The sequence below is a fragment of the Protopterus annectens genome, chromosome 12.part0, assembly GCF_019279795.1.
Source record: "Protopterus annectens isolate FY-2018-M chromosome 12.part0, PAN1.0, whole genome shotgun sequence".
In the NCBI taxonomy this organism is placed as follows: domain Eukaryota; kingdom Metazoa; phylum Chordata; order Ceratodontiformes; family Protopteridae; genus Protopterus; species Protopterus annectens.
In genome coordinates, this window is record NC_056746.1 from 1,361,260,771 (window position 1) to 1,361,277,270 (window position 16,500).

General features: G+C 42.3%; 1 protein-coding gene across 1 annotated transcript in view; it reads left to right on the forward strand.

Moving 5' to 3' along the window:
- Positions 1–16,500, forward strand: part of LAMA5 (laminin subunit alpha 5) — a 1,615,491-nt gene that overhangs the window by 631,192 nt on the left and 967,799 nt on the right. Inside the window, exons 10-12 of the mRNA XM_044090412.1 lie at positions 948–1,082; positions 1,495–1,545; positions 3,094–3,234. Of these exons, the coding sequence (XP_043946347.1) occupies positions 948–1,082; positions 1,495–1,545; positions 3,094–3,234 (327 nt within the window). The remainder of the gene's footprint in view (positions 1–947; positions 1,083–1,494; positions 1,546–3,093; positions 3,235–16,500) is intronic.

Here is a 16,500-nt window from a genome sequence, read left to right on the forward strand (position 1 = left end):
GGTATGTACCTAACCAGGCATATCCAACAACTGGAACGTCCACAGAGGTTCCTCACTAAAAGAATACAGGATGTAGGTAATATGTCCTATGCAGACCGCCTCAAGGCCCTATCCCTGTATTCTGTCTCCTACAGGCTTTTGAGGGGAGATCTATGCCTGGCACACAGGGCATTGTCACATCCCACTTTGATGGATCTCATGCATATCCACAAAACATACGGTGCCAGAATTACACATTCTAAAGACTTAAACCTTGCCTGTGATATAAATAGGACCTGCTGGAGAGATAGGTATGTTTCCCAGAGACTACCCCGTCTATGGAACAGGCTCCCCATCCATGTGAAGCAGAGTTCCTCCTCACCCAATTCAAGTGCAGCTTGGACAATTGGATGGGAAATGGGAAATTCTTCCCTGGCTTGGCACCTATGTCTCTGATGCAAACTGGTTCATTTCCCAGGCCCATGCTTACACTTATCAAGGGTATCAGAACTTGTCAGAGATTTGGGATGCATGGCTGGGCTTAAAAAGGCCCCTGTGGTCGTTAGACTAGTAAACACCTGTGAACCTAAGAACCTATGAGTAAATCTCCAGTATGTGGAAGTGGCACATATAAAGCACCAGAACCACATTATTTTGATTTGACAAGTGGTTAATTCCACTTTTAAAATAAAGCAAAAAGCCCCCTCCCCATTACACATTTCCATCTGATATAAATTTAGCTGCATCATATAAAAATTCAGTTCTTTTTCTTATAATGAGCCCAAAAAGACTGAAGCCTGAAAGAAGGAATGTTTTATTGACTACTTGACCCTGTGTTAGTCTTTAACTGATTAGATGTATGCTATTTCACTCCGTATTTGCTGAAAACACTGAGATAGATGAGTTTTGATTAAAAGGCCTTCTCTGTAGCATTTTCATTTTTGAAAACTGATTTGCTTTTGTTGCAGGTTGTAACTGTGACTCCCAATTCACTGATGGAACCTGCGAAGATCTGACTGGTCGCTGTTACTGTAAACCAAATTATACCGGAGAAAACTGTCACATGTGTGCAGGGGGTTATCATGGCTTCCCAGATTGCTACCGTAAGTGAGATAGATTTACCTAGCTATTTTTAGTCTTAGGGAAATTAAAGTTTGTGTTTCTGCAGTACAATTCCCAGACACTGAAGTTGCTATCACTGATTAACAGTGGTTTCAACTACCATTTGAAAGTTACCCGTTTCATAATGCATATGCAGGACAGTTGAACTATGATGAAAGTTTTAAGCAGAGATCCTTAGAGTAAAACTCAACACTTAACACTTTTTTAATAATGCTGTGTTTCTTTTGAGGGTTGCAATGATATCGAAGTCTGCAAATCAAATGTTTCCTCTATGTTAGTATGTGTCAGCTGACATTGGTCATGCAGATACACCTATAGGTAGCAAATAAAAAAGTAACATATAATCTTTGCTTTGAGAAAGTGATTAAATGTCTTTATCTTTTATTCCCACAGCTGTGATCTATCCTGGAGGAGAGGGCACGCTTCCTGCTGGAGCAATTGTCAGTGAGTGAAACTACAGTATTCCCTCCCTTGACCTCATGATAGTCTGACCCTACTATTATAAGCACAGGCACTGTTCTTCTGAAATATGTACTTGATTTGTCATGCAAAGTGCCATATGAAGGGCATTATGAACACATACACACACACACACACATGTAGATGGATGTGACAGGGTTTGACACTCCAGGCTTTGAAAATTAATCTTGTGACAAGTGGTTGCCAAACTTCAATCTTCCACAGTACTAGATAGTTCATCTTTTATATCATAGATCCCCAAATATTCCAGTTAGCTTGGCTATTTATTTATTAATAATCCCATTTGTTAACCAAGTAGGCCTACTATTGGTCCCTTTTCAGAGGTGACCCAGGAGCGATTTCTTGTTAAGTTATTTTCTCAAGGTCACATAGTAGGTAAATGAGGGTTAAGGGAATCAAACCCTTTAACATCAGGAACTACAGCTTGCAACTTTAACCTCTTTATCAACTACAAGACTAATTTATTATATTTCTGTTTCACATTCATTAAAGTAGTACAATTTTGGACTTTAATTTTGTTGTAAGGAAATTATTATAGTAACGTTCTTTCCTTTTCTAAGTAGGAGAGATCAAATGATGATAGGTTACTTTATATGAACTTTCACCTTTATTCTGTTTCTCTTGTTTTCAGTGTAATCACATAGGATAATATTTATAGTAATCTTCCCAGTAAACAGGCTTAGATTAAAAAGGTAAAGTTCGGGTTCATATAGACTATGTCATCATGGTTCCCATTTCTTAGATTTTGAAGGCTGAACGGAGTTGTTCCATAGTAATTAAAGGGGGAGCAAGGCCTGTGGAAACTGTGGAGTAGCTAAAACTGTGGGTAGGGTACAATTTACTCTAAATTTGTCATTTAGGACACTACTTCTTTCTATCGGTCAGAGTGGGCAGCATTGCTGTGGACTAGCCCTGAATATTGATAGATATTAGCTCTTAACTTCCTGACATAACCAAATAAAGATTTGTAGTTATATTGGTTTTCATTGACTGTTTTGAGTTCATATTCAGCTTTGAATTAAATGAGTTCTTCTAAATCTGTTTAACTAACAGTGTTCTGATTAAGCTGTAGCTGTCAGACCTATATATCCCAGTGCTTATTTTGTATGAATGAAATAATATTCAGTTCTGCATACTTCTAGGCATATTTATTCACCATTATTTTAAACTGATCACAGTATGTTGCCTTCTGAAACAAAAGCTAAAGTGCAGCAGATATCCAAACCATTTCATTTCCTAAGAGACCATAATCAGTAGGGGGTGACTGTTCTGTAATAGGGACTGGAGGGAAGCACCCTTCTTATTTTTAAAATTGGAACTGAGCAGTTCTTGATGAGGGTGGATTAAAACTCATAGTATGAGCAGAGATCAGTGTCTGGACAAAGTGGGCATGGGCTTCACTTAAACACGTGCTGCTAGGCTGTTGACAGTTCGCTATTGCAAGATGAGTAATGTGGCATCAGTCTGATAAATGCGTGACGGTTTGCTTTATATATTTTTTTTCCTATACAGATTGTGAATGCAATGTTACAGGGACTGTAGACAATGCTTGTCGTCGAGATGCTGTGTTGAGACGTTGTGTCTGCAAACCAAACTTTCAAGGCATTTCATGTGACAGCTGTGCACCTGGCTACTATGGACCCAACTGCCAGGGTGAGTTGCCATCATTTTGTGGGTTTTTGATCGTGGCAAGTGTTGTAGACATTTAGGCAAGGAAAGCTTTGCCATGACTGGAGTTTTCTGTATAGTTCTGATTTTTTCAGTCGTTTTACTTCCTGTTGACCATCACCTCCCCCTATTTATCTCCTTTTCCAAGAAGGGCAGCCACCGTTCATCAAAACAACAGGTTCTTTCCCCTGATGTCCCCAATGCTTCCTTTTGCCCTTGTAATGCACTTCCCACTGAGGCTGGTAGATTGCTTTTGATCCTGCTTTGGCACATGTTTGCTTGCCACATGCATCATAATGACCACAATGTCAAGTGTTGTTTGGCAATCCCTATGTGTGGCTTGACCCACATGCTCCTAGTATACTCTCCTAGCTTCTATAGGAACCAACAGCAGTACCAGTTCAGACAAGCTCCCTCCCAAAATGGATAAACCAGCCTGTGACACTCTTTTTTCAATACATTATATATTTAATAAATGATCCATTATTGTCGAGTATATTACAGCTAAAGGAGAACAATGATGCGCTCTGTAGAGATTAAACTATTCCACTTACAATAGCTGGAAAGTATAACTTGTTTTGCAAGCTGATAATGTAGATTAACAAGTAGTAATTACCCTCTGTAGAATTAGCTGATACCACCTATCCTTCCTGCCACTGATGCTTTCAAATTGGCATCTTTAATACTTGACTGTCAGCCATCTGCTCCAAAAAAAAGTGGAATGGCTAGTACAGGGTCAAAGTGGATTTTAAGTAGTTGTACAAGAACCATGTGGTAGACCTAGCTGTATTCTGCTTGGAGTCTGATAGAGGTTCATGCTGATTCCAGGATTAAACACACAAATAATAAGAACAGCATGTTCTTGGACTACTTTGAGAAAAATGTCTATACCCTAACCACCCAAGTGTTGTTAGTTGCCAATGCATATGATTTAATATTAGGTTGAGATCGTCAGACAAATAGAGGACATTGTAGCTGATATCCTAGATATGGAAATGAAGGATATAGCAGCAAAGTTTTCCTGAGCATCCTTCAAGTTTGGCAAGCATGCAGTAAAGTGTGCATATGATGCAGGGGAAAACTTACAGCAACTTTGCAGGCATAAAGATAGTGCTGCCAAGGCATGACTGGGTCACACTGTAGCCCTTGCCAGAGAGATAGCTGAGTGATGTGCCAATAGAAAAAAATATATGTTTTGGTCACCCTCTAAGGAAGTTTTAAGTGCCTGGAAAAGATAGGTAGGTAAAACTTTAGAAATGATTAAGAAACTCTTTCATCCCCATTTCTGAAGAATAGAATTAACTAGCTGACTAAGCAATAGCAGTGTAAACAGAACAGAGCATTTGAGAAGAAAGTAGGTCTGTTGTGCTATGGTAGAAGAGGAAGGAGGGCAATATGGCAATGGAATCTATGGAAAACCCCTCCTGCCCAAGAGACCTCCAGGTAAGACTGACTATGCCCCATCCCTCTCTCCCTCTTCTTTCCCTCATGTCTCCCTGTTGGGCAGCAGGGTGATGTACTTTAAAAAAAGTTGTTTCAGCCTGACATTGGACAGGTGAGTAAGAACCATTGTGTCTCAGGGTTACAGGGCAGGAGTATTTTCTATTTCACCAATTTATGGAATGTCAGTGATCCCTTCACCACAGACATATTAAATGTCAGAGGTTGTAGAGCAACAGATAGCCTGTAGTTCAGTGGACTTCAGTGGAGCCAGTCCTCACTAGACAGAAAGGGATAGTATTGGACTTCAAGCTGTTGTTAATTTCCAGGAAAGACTAGCTACTCTCTGTATCCAAATGGATCAAGTTCTTGAAAATCAGTGAACATACAATAAAGGGTCTGCTGTGCTCACTTTGTTGGGGGGGCCCTGTTATTCACCGTGGATTAAAAGGATGTCTGCCTCAACAACCCAACTCATCAAGACCACATGAGATTCCTCAGGTTCAAAGTGGGGGAGAAATGCTTAGTTCTTACTTCCTCCTGTTCAGTCACTCCATCACACTGAGGGCATTTATTGACTGTATGATGTTCTTCATGTTTCACTGTTACAGTCACTACATTAGGGTAATCTGCTGGCAGGTTGCCTTCAGTCGGCCTGAATTCCAAAGTCTTGGGTCCTGAGTCGGTTGCTGTTTTCTCTTCCATGATGTCAGGTCGTCAGGGGTATAAAACATGCAGCCGACGCCATTTTCTCCAGTCTTTCTTGCCACGCAGTGCCCGAAGCAGAAGCATTTCGCAAGTGCCGGTCGGCCGACTACTGAAATATTCGCATTTGAGTTTCAGAACCGAAGTCTTCACTAAAGCTAAGTACCCTGTTGGGGAAACTTTTTTCTTGCTTTTTACTGATGTCAGAAAAAGTTAATAATTGTATTACTTGTGGGAAGCAAATACCTCATAAGGATTTCCATTTATACTGTATTCCTTGCCTAGGCCGTGATCACAACATGCCTGGTTGTCGGTTTTGTGCTATTAAGCGTCGGTATATTTTTGCATCTTAAGTATTTTGGAAACAGATTTAACTACCCAGAAATATCCTTGGATAGCAATCCGACTACCGGAGTACATAAAAAAACGCAAAGAAAATGACAGAGAAAGGTAGTCGAGATCCAAAACCAACAACGAAGCTTCTCCTAAGCCATTTTCCAGTTCGCCGGTACTCAGTGAGGCACTTTCGCAGCCCCTGATACCCACTACCTTCGAGTCGCAGGCCTCTACCGACACCCATATGGAGTCTGGCATGCCGCAAGATACTCAAGGTATTGGACCGATGGATGTATCTTCCTCGGATGGGTCTGGAGCCGCTGAGCAGGCACCGGCTTCTGAGGGTGTATTCAGACCTCAACATTTTTATATCAAACAGACGAAAGCTGCAAATCCAAAGGCAAAGACACCTTCTAAAACTAACAAAACAATGCCTGAGCCACGTGCACAGGCCTCTATGCCTAAATAACAGATTATCAAAATGGCTGAAGACCTTATTAACTTCATCAGGGGTACCCATCCCCCTCCAGATAAGAGGCCTAGGCAAGACACTGACTATGAATCTTCAGATCAGGTTTCTATTTCTTCTAATTCCTCTTCTGATCAGGAATTATCTTTACCTCCCTATGAGGATTCTGATGCTGAGGAGTCTATTCCATCTGCATCTCCTCCTGAGGATTATTCATTTGGAGAAACCTTGCATAGTTTGAGGGAGCATTTTCACTGGGAGAGTCAAGACTTCTCAGAATCAAAAAAGAGGCTCAGGGATTTCCTTCTTCTCCCTCAGCACAAGCCTTTAGCCATTCCCCCTGTTTTAGACATTGTGAGTGATGTGTTTTCGGAGTCAAGCCTGACCACTGACTCCTTACCCCCAGCTCCCAGTAAGCCTGAAAGGTATTACAGGGTCCCTGACTCTCATAATTTTTTATTTAGAAACCCTGCTGCTAATCCTGAAACTATTTCACAGGGTCCAAAAGGAGTTAAGGCCTCAACAGCAAAAAACCCTACCCCCTCCGACAGAGATTCAAGGGCACTGGACAGATGGGGGAAAAAAAGGTCTATACATCTGCAACCTTGGCAATCAGGGCCTTAAACTGTCAGTTTCATATGCTTAAGTACCAACAACATGTTATGGGATTACTGAAACAGAAAACTATGTTGATTTCAGAATGTGCAGAAAATAAGGAACTGCAGGAATTATTGCATGCAGCTGAACAAGTTGGAAAGCATACTTTGCAATGTGGTTTTGATTCTTTAGAGGCCTCCTGCAGGACCGCAGTTACTGGATCTGTGATAAGGAGGCATGCCTGGTTAAAAGAACAAAATTTGCCTGATCATGTTAAAGCTAAATTGCTAGATGCACCTTTACAGCATGATTCTCTGTTTGGTATTAAGGCAGAAGAGGTTTTAAAGAAAATGGAAGACAAAGCTAAGTCTATGCAAACTGTTAAAGATTTCTTACAAGTGCAGCCACCAAGATTCGGTAGACAATGGCATACAAAAATTTGGTCCTTTCCTGTGTCAGACAGAGCTCAAAGGGGCAAATCCAGATGCCCTAAGGGTTCCAGGTACCAGGCTCAAGACTCATACAGGTCAAAGCAATGGGGCGCATCCACCTCCAAATCTGGAGGAGATAAAGCGCAAACCTACAGAAAGCAATCCCAATGACTTCCCTCTGCCTACACCAAGCACTTATCTTTTGGCAGCACCCATAGGGGGAAAATTGGCACTTTTTGCTCAAAATTGGCAGTTAATAACCCAGGACAAGTGGGTACTAAACATCGTATCACAGGGATACAGATTCCATTTCCACACTCTGCCAATGACAAATGGTTGGCCAGGTCTGCCAAAAAAACAATGGGCAGAGGCACAGAAACAGGTTACGTCCCTCATGGATATGAGGGCCATTCAGACAGTACCAGAACAGGAAAAAGGACAAGGTTTTTACTCAAGACTGTTCTTGGTACCCAGAAAGGACAAGGCCTGGCGGCCAATACTGGATTTATCGATTTTGAACACATACCTGGACATTCCAAAATTCAAAATGCTCACTTTGCAACAGCTTCTACCCATGCTGGGCAAGAATGCTTGGATAGTGACTTTGGACCTAAAAGAGGCATACCTGCATGTCCCAATAAGACAGTTGTGCAGAAGATACCTCAGATTCAAGGCTGGCTTACTGCATTACCAATTTTCTGCACTGCCCTTTGGCTTATCTACTGCGCCCAGGGTCTTTACAAAGTGCCTGGCACCAGTAATTGCATTTTGCAGACAAAGAAGTATTCAAATATATCCTTACTTGGATGACTGTTTCATTCAAGCAGAGAACAAGGACACTTCTACAACACCTGGAATTTGTGAAAAGGATTCTAACATGTCTAGGGTACACAATAAACAAAAAGAAATCACAACTGGTACCCTCTCAAAAGATAACATTCCTGGGTGCAAGCTTGAATACAACTGCCCAGATGGCTTACCTCATGCCAGACAAACAAAGGCAACTGACTACTTACTTCAAACTGATGGCAACAAAAACCCAGTCTTCTGCAAGACAAATTCTGCAGGTTCTGGGCTTCATGGCATCCTGCATCCTACTAATTCCATATGCAAGACTGCATATGAGGAAACTTCAATGGTACCTAAAAAGTTTATGGAGTCAACATTCACACAGTCTGGAAACAATGATTCCTCTCATCCCCTGCCTGCAACAGGAGTTTCTATGGTGGGTAAAGGCCTGTCGCCAAAACATGGGATGGCCCTTCACTCTACCCCCTGCCAGTCAAACCTTAACAACAGATGCATCAGATTATGCCTGGGGGGCCCACATGGCAGGAAGATGCATTCAGGGCATATGGGCACCAAATCAAATGCATCTACATATCAACCAGAAAGAGATGCTAGCTGTTCAAAATACCCTAACAGCCTTCAAGGACTTACTTCATCCAGGACAACTACTGATAAAGACGGACAACACACAGTCATGTGGTATATAAACAAGCAAGGGGGCACACACTCTTACCCCCTTTGCAGATTAGCCATGGCACTGTGGGACACAGCTTTGACCTACCAAACAAATCTTCAAGCTCAATTCCTGCCAGGAAAACAAAACACTCTGGCAGATGATTTAAGCAGAAACCTTATGGATCCTCACGAGTGGAAACTAAATCCACAAGTCTTCAGCATGATAGCAGAGAAATGGGGAGCCCAGACATAGACCTATTTGCCTCTCCTCAAAATTATCAACTGAAAAGATTCTGCACAAGGACTTATCACAGACAAGCATAGAAAGTGGACGCCCTATACTTCAGTTGGAAAAAACTATCAGTTTACGCCTTTCCTCCTCTGACTGTTCTACCCAAGATCCTCCTAAAAGTCAGACAAGAGAAGCCAAAGATGATATTAATTGCCCCGGACTGGCCCCGCCAATACTGGTACCCAATCCTAAGGAACTTTTTCCAATACCCAGGTTGGACCTTGCCTCAAAAATCACTACTGTCCCAGCAAAACAATCAGATCCTGCACAATCAACTATAGACTCTGAACCTGGCAGCATGGCTAATCCTGTAATCATACAGACGACACCTCTCAGTAAAGCTATGATGGATGTCATTTTGGAAGCCAGAAGGCCTAGTACTAGAAAATCTTATGCTGACAAATGGAAGAGATTCTGTGCTTGGAATCAAGCACAAGGAACTGATACAGCAGAACCGCATTTTCCTCAGATATTACAATACTTAACTGAGATGCTTGACAAAGGCCTGTCTTTTTCATCAATCAAAATCCATGCCTCTGCCATTTCGGCTCATTACAGTAAAGAGCCACCAATCTTTTCTCATCCTTTACTAAAGCAGTATCTTAGAGGAGCCAAAAATTTAAGGCCTCCCAGAAGATCACCATTACCTGCATGGGACCTCAATTATGTGTTGGAAAAGCTCACCCTGCCTCCATTTGAACCAGCTGCTACCACTGATATAAAGTTCTTATCATGGAAGAAAGCTCTGCTGCTAGCAATTACTCCAGCAAGGAGAGTTTCAGAGCTACAGGCCCTCATGGCTGTAGAGCCTTTTATCATATTTTACCCAGACAGGGTGTCTCTGAAGACAAATCCTACTTTTATGCCTAAAGTTGTTTCCAGTGTGGCTCTTAACCAAACAATTCATCTGCCAACTTTTTATCCAAATCTGCAGAACAAAGGAGAGATAATTCTGCATTCTTTGGATGTACACAGACATCTAAGATTCTACTTGAGCAGGACTAAAGCTCTAAGAAAAACTGAGCAATTACTAGTGTCATATGCTGCAGGATCAGAAGGAAAGGCTATTTCAAAGCAGACAATTTCAAAGTGGATAAGCCATTGCATCCATTTCTGCTACTTGCACCATGGCAAACCTGTGCGCAAGGGCATTAGGTCTCACTCCACCAGGGCTGCAGCTACTTCAGCAGCCTTTCTCAGTGGAGTACCAACCAAGGACATTCTAGAGGCTGCTACTTGGAGTTCTGTTCACACCTTTACTAAGCATTACCATTTGCCTGTCTACTCTTAAGTTCAGGGCAGGCTTTGCCACTGCAGTACTGCAGGGCCTTATAGCCTCACCTAAAGCTGTTTAGCTCCAGCCTCCCAACCACAGCTTTGGTATTCTACCCAAATGTAATGACTGCAACAGTGAAACACGAAGAACATAGTACAGTTGTGTACACTTACCATAAATGTAGATGTTCGAGTGTATTCACTGTTGCAGACCAGGTTACCCTCCCGCCATCCCCCTGTCATTCTACAGTTTATCTTTCCTTCTCTATCTTCTACAACATATGTGGTGTATTTGCTTGTAGATGTAGGTAAAGTATATTTTGATGCATGTATAAATATTTAGAATATTGCTACCTTTTTGGGGGCACCTGACATCGGGGGCAAGAAAAACTAAAGAAAATAGAAGTCATGGAAGAGAAGACCGCAACCGACGCAGGACCTGAAACTTTGGAATTCAGGCCTACTGAGGGCAACCTGCCAGCAGATTACCCTAATGTAATGACTGCAACAGTGAATACACTCAAACATCTACATTTATGGTAAGTGTACACAACTGTACTGTCTCCATGTTGCCCTCCTGAGAACAAAGACTGTTCATGTCTGACCTTATCGTAAGGACTGTGCCATCCATGCTTGATTCCAGCAGGTGCAGGACAGCTCAGTAAACCTAACATTGTCCACCCGCTTATCCTAGCATTTTCCCTCAGTCTAGCCAAATAAAGAACAGGAAGACCATCCTGAAGGCACCAAAGCAAAAAACCAAAATGTTCTCAGAGGTGGACCAGAAATGGAGACTTGGGGCCAGAACAATTATGAGCACTAAGCCACACGTCAGCTTCCGTTTTCATGGTGCCGCTAGCCACACTGCATATGAGACAAATTCAGGGGTAACTGAGTAGCCTTTGGTAAAAGAACTGTTGGCAGCCAAAGAATGTCACTGGTCAACAGTAATGAATGAAGCTAGATTGGTCTGTTTTTCAAGAAATATCCATGATGTACGGGTCTTCTACCAATGGACTTCTTTCCTTCTGAAGAAAATTTCCAGCTCTAAATCCTTTGTTTCATATTCACTACTCTGCATGGCTGGACAGTAAATGCCTTCAGCCCATCATGAAAAGAAGTTCTAATGTATGCCTTTCCTCTGTTACCCCTTATCACTTGGGTGTAGCAGTCCTGAAAGGAAGAAGGCGCAATGTTTCTGCTCGGCATCCATTACAGGCCATGACAGCAATTGTATTTCAGTCCTATCCAGATGGTCCAGTAATGCCTGTTCCTATCCTTAAATAAAGGAACCCTTGCATAAGGACCCCATGTCTTGCAGTGTGAATGCTCTCAGCCTGATATGATTCAGGCACAGACTACCAGAGGAAGTGGTGCAGATATTGCAGAAATGCTTAGCACTATGGAGTCATAACTGTACAAATGGAAGAAGTTCTACATATAAGGGTTTTAAAGATGTCAGCCATAAAATAAAGCCTTGTTCAGACCCTCAAATGCTGCAGTGCATAACATAATTTTATGATGACAATCTTTCTCATGATAGTACTGTTTTTTTTTTCTTGGCAGACAACAGTTAAAAGTTTACTTGCTTGCTCCTTTTAGAGAAGGGCAGTTGCATATCCAGGACTTTGGTATGCTGTTTTGTAAACTCTTGACCCTTTCCCAAACATTATGTAAGTGTGGAAGATGTAAGTTCATGGGAGGATGTGAGGTCATTTTGAGCTACTTATTTACTTTCTAACAGACAGCTTTCACTATTATTAATTTGTCACCATTGTGATCTGAGAAGTCTGTGTTGATTTCTCAAGTAAAACCGTTTTGTAACACCTCACTTAAGGAGTGCTTGCCAGCCATCTCAGCATACTTACTTATGGAACCTCCCTTGACTTTGAACTACCTAGTGAATCAGGTTTTAAAAGGAGTCCTGCATATAAAACCACATCTGAGGCCTGATCCTCCTGCTTCGGATTTGACCTTTGTCCTTCAGAAGCTGACACTAACACCCTTATAGCCACCCTTTTTCAGTACTCTTTAAGTTCCTGTCTTAGAAAATTTTATTTCTGGTGGCGGCTGCTTCACCGAGCAGGGTGTCAGAGGAACAAGCCCTAAAATGCAAGAAGACTTAATTAGTGTTCTGTAGGGATAGGATTAACCTTAAAGCTCACCCCTTGTTCATGCCAAAGGTAGTATTAGAACTAGCCCTAAACCAGGCTATTTGGTTGCCTACCTTATCCCTAATCTTCAAAGGGTGGACATCCACCAGCAACTCAGACACTCTTGTACAACAACCAAGAATGTCCGGCAGACAGACATGTCTGTTTTAAACCAGAGAAAGTGGTGAATCATTTCCAAAGTAAACTTTCTGCAAATGGTTGGCCAACTGTGTCATTTTTCCTCTGAATCCATGTGTTGTGCTTTAACTTATGACATTTGGAGTTCCAGTTGTAGTCCAGTCTGCTAGAGTGGCAACCATTGTTGCAGCCTTCCCCAGCACATCTCTCAACTTCTTAGAGCAAGAAATCTGGACAAAGCCATAAATAATGGGGGGACAAAGGCCCAAAAATAAGGACATGTTTTAAATATTTCTCTCACAAACGTAGAAAGTTCCAGGTTGGCATAATGGTTAAGGTTTTATCCTCACAGATACAAGGTACCAGGTTTGATTCTGACCACTGGGCATTGGCTAGGCTTGTAGTAGTCAGAAGACTGATAGCCTGATGGTTTTGCAACAGCATAAATCTTCTGAAGAGTATGAAGTCTGAAACTCAAAATATATGTCATTATTTTCTGATTTCAGCCTCAATGATTTGCTAGAAAATCACAATTTTATGAGAAAGAGAACAAAAACATGAAGCAAAAATCTGGTCATTCTCCAAAAATCGGTACAGTTGAGAGGTATGTTCCTCAGATGTTATGTTAGCTCAGGATAGCTGTGAGCCAGCTGTTTGTACATTACCAACAGGACTTACAAACTGCAGAGTAAGTTTTACTACTATCATCTTGCAGGGCATGCTGTTAGGCTCCTTTTATTCTCTTAGTATTCCTTCTAGAAGCTATAGTTGTTTTCCATGGATAAGGAATGCTACCACAGCAGAGAGCCTCCCCCAGAGAACTTGTACAGATGTTTTGTGAGTAGCACCAAGGTTCTTTTCGTGACTGTCCATTTTTGTTTGGCAATCATATCTGTGTTGCTCTATTCAACTCTTAATTTTTTAGACAAGCAATGAAAAGCTTCAATCCTCATGGGCTTTGTGACCTTAGGGACTGGACATGCCTTTTTTTGCATTTCTGCAGTGGGCACAATATTGAATGATTTTCTGTCAAAAGAACTGAATGAATGGCAAAAGTGTCCACTCTTTTCTCCCATACATATATCTGACATTCAACATGGAGGCTGGGGGTGTCTGAGAAAGCTCTAGAAGTTGGCACAGAAGGGAAAGTCCAATGGATAAGAAGATTGACTGCAGCGGTGATAGGTTCATAGGTTGGTACTATGCTATTGGCCCTAGGGTCTATACAAGCCTACCCATAACAACTCCCTGGCTATTTCTTCCCACACTATTTACTTCCCTGGACTTCTGTCTAACAGGGTGACTGACATGATCCCCGGGGTGAATTTCGTTTCTCCCATCCAATCGTCAAGGTTCCTTTTGAAGAGGGCCAAAGAGGCGCTCTGCTTGACATGTATGGGCAGTCTATTTCAGAGTCTGGAGAGTCCCTGGGTCAGGAACCTATCCCTCCAGCATGTTTTGTTTATTGTAATGACAAGGTTTAGATCCCTGGAGCGTATGGCTCTGAGGGATTGGGATTTCTTTAAGTGTAACATGTCCAACAGCTCTGGGTTTGACATAACCTTGTATGTTAAGCAGAGATTGCCTCTGAGTAGACGACATGCAACAGAGTATAGTTTTTTAAGGTGGTCAGCATAGGGCATCTGCTTTAGGTCTGTGATTCTTTTAGTAAGGTATTTCTGCAGCCTTTCCAGTTGTTGCACGTGTCTTGAAAGGTACATACCAAATGGGATGTTGTATTCTATAATGGGTCTAATGAGGGATGTGTACAGTGGAACAATGACCTCCTTTTTTCTGGATGAAAAGCCCTTAGTAATGAGGTGTGCCACACAGAAGGATTTCCTGACTGTTGTGGCAATGTGGTTATCGAAGGTGAGACCACTGTCCACCTGTGTCCCTAAGTCTCATCACACTTTTGGTGTTTAGTGTACTGCCACCTATGAGGTAATTCACGGGTACATGTTTTTTCCCAAAGGGGATAACTACACATTTCTTGGCATTAAGCTTGAATCCATGGCTCTAGCACCAAGCATCTGTTTCTGTAAGGCCCTTTTGTAGAGTATCCACATCATTTGCGGATTCAGTAATGGCTCCCAGTTTGCAGTCATCTGCGAACTTTGTTAGCCCTACTTGATGTCGTACTTGAACATCTGCTGTTGTGGTGAGTGACTCACACAAGCAGATACTAAGTGATAGCGGTAGGAAGCCAGTCTCTGCATAGCAAAAACCTCTGGTTCCAAAGTGCGTGATAGCCCTAAGGGCAGTTGTGGGGCTGGCACTTTAATAGTGTGACTATTCTAGATCTTGAGTGTACTGGACTCAGGAAGTTCTTGGGGAACCGTAAGGTGGGCACAGACTGCAGAACTAGTGCAAGACTAAAGAAAGTTAAAAAGCAGTGCAGATGTTTTGTTAAGTAGAATGATATGATCTGCTTTTGTAAGGCACCTCGTTCTTATTTGCCTACACGTGCTTTTCTAGGTTTCAAGTGCACATTTTTTCACACTTCTATTATTGTCTTCTGATAGATACAGATGAATAGTGCAAGACATTTGGGATGGGGTTATGTTCAAATAGATGGATGAAAATGGGTGGGATTCTGGTGGGTTCTGATGAAGCATTCAGTGACTTAGAATGCAATCTACAGCTTGTCTGTGTTACTTCATCAGTATCCTCATTAAAGAGTACAAAAACTGTTAAAAAGAAAATAAATTAGATGTAGCCTATGTCAGTGGTGTAGAGTGAGAAACCCCTGACTGTTACCCAGGAGGCCCAGTGTTACCCCTGCCTATAACCCAGGTAGACCAGTTTTGAGTAACATCTTGAGAGCTTGACGGCAAAGGCAGGGAGGATGGACATGTCTGCCCTGGGATAGGGGCAAGGCAGGGAGGATGGATATGTCTGCCTTAGAGCGTGGCCAAGGCAGGGAGGATGGGTATGTCTGCCCTGGGATGTGGCCAAGGCAGGAAGGATGGGTAAGTCTGCCCAGGGGTGGGGCCAAGGCAGGGAGGATGGGTAGGTCTGCCCTGGGGTGTAGCCATGGCAGGGAGGATGGATATGTCTGACCTGGGGTGTGGCCAAGGCAGGAGGATGGGTAAGTCTCCCCTGGGGTGTGGCCAAGGCAGGGAGGATGGGTAAGTCTGCCCTGGGGTGCAGGGATGATAATCCGGAATAGTTTACTGCACTGCTCTTTTGGCACAGCCTCAACCAGAGGACAAGGGTGTACTAGGATGCAGGGAGCCAGTGAGGATGTGGGGATGGCCACCCAGTCTGGTGATGGTGGTCCTTGTTGGTACATGTGGAGGAATGTGCATGCATAAGCAAAACAACTTAGGAGGTACTTGAGGTGATTCAAATGTTCATGTCATCACCATTGGAGCTGTTAGGCCATTTATTGTAAAAATAACCTTACAGCTTAAATGCAGTTTGGGCACAAACTACCCCAGTACCTGCCTGTAAAATTCACTTCCTGTAAAAGTCTTGCTCCAGTGAACCCAAAAAGTCTGCACCATTTAAAGAATGACTGGGCATCTAAAAGAGGGAGGCTTGCTGATTGGTATGGAAAAGGGTTATGTAAACAAACAAATATGTGAGATGTATAACAATTGCAGAATGTGTTTATGATGTAAACTCACTATTGACTGACTTTTGATGAAAGTTTGAAGGAATCCTTTGCATGTTTGAAAGTAGCTGCTGACTTTTGATGAAAGTTTGAAGGAATCCTTTGCATGTTTGAAAGTAGCTGCTGACTTTTGATGAAAGTTTGAAGGAATCCTTTGCATGTTTGAAAGTAGCTGCTGACTTTTGATGAAAGTTTGAAGGAATCCTTTGCATGTTTGAAAGTAGCTGCTGACTTTTGATGAAAGTTTGAAGGAATCCTTTGCATGTTTGAAAGTAGCTGCTGACTTTTGATGAAAGTTTGAAGGAATCCTTTGCATGTTTGAAAGTAGCTGC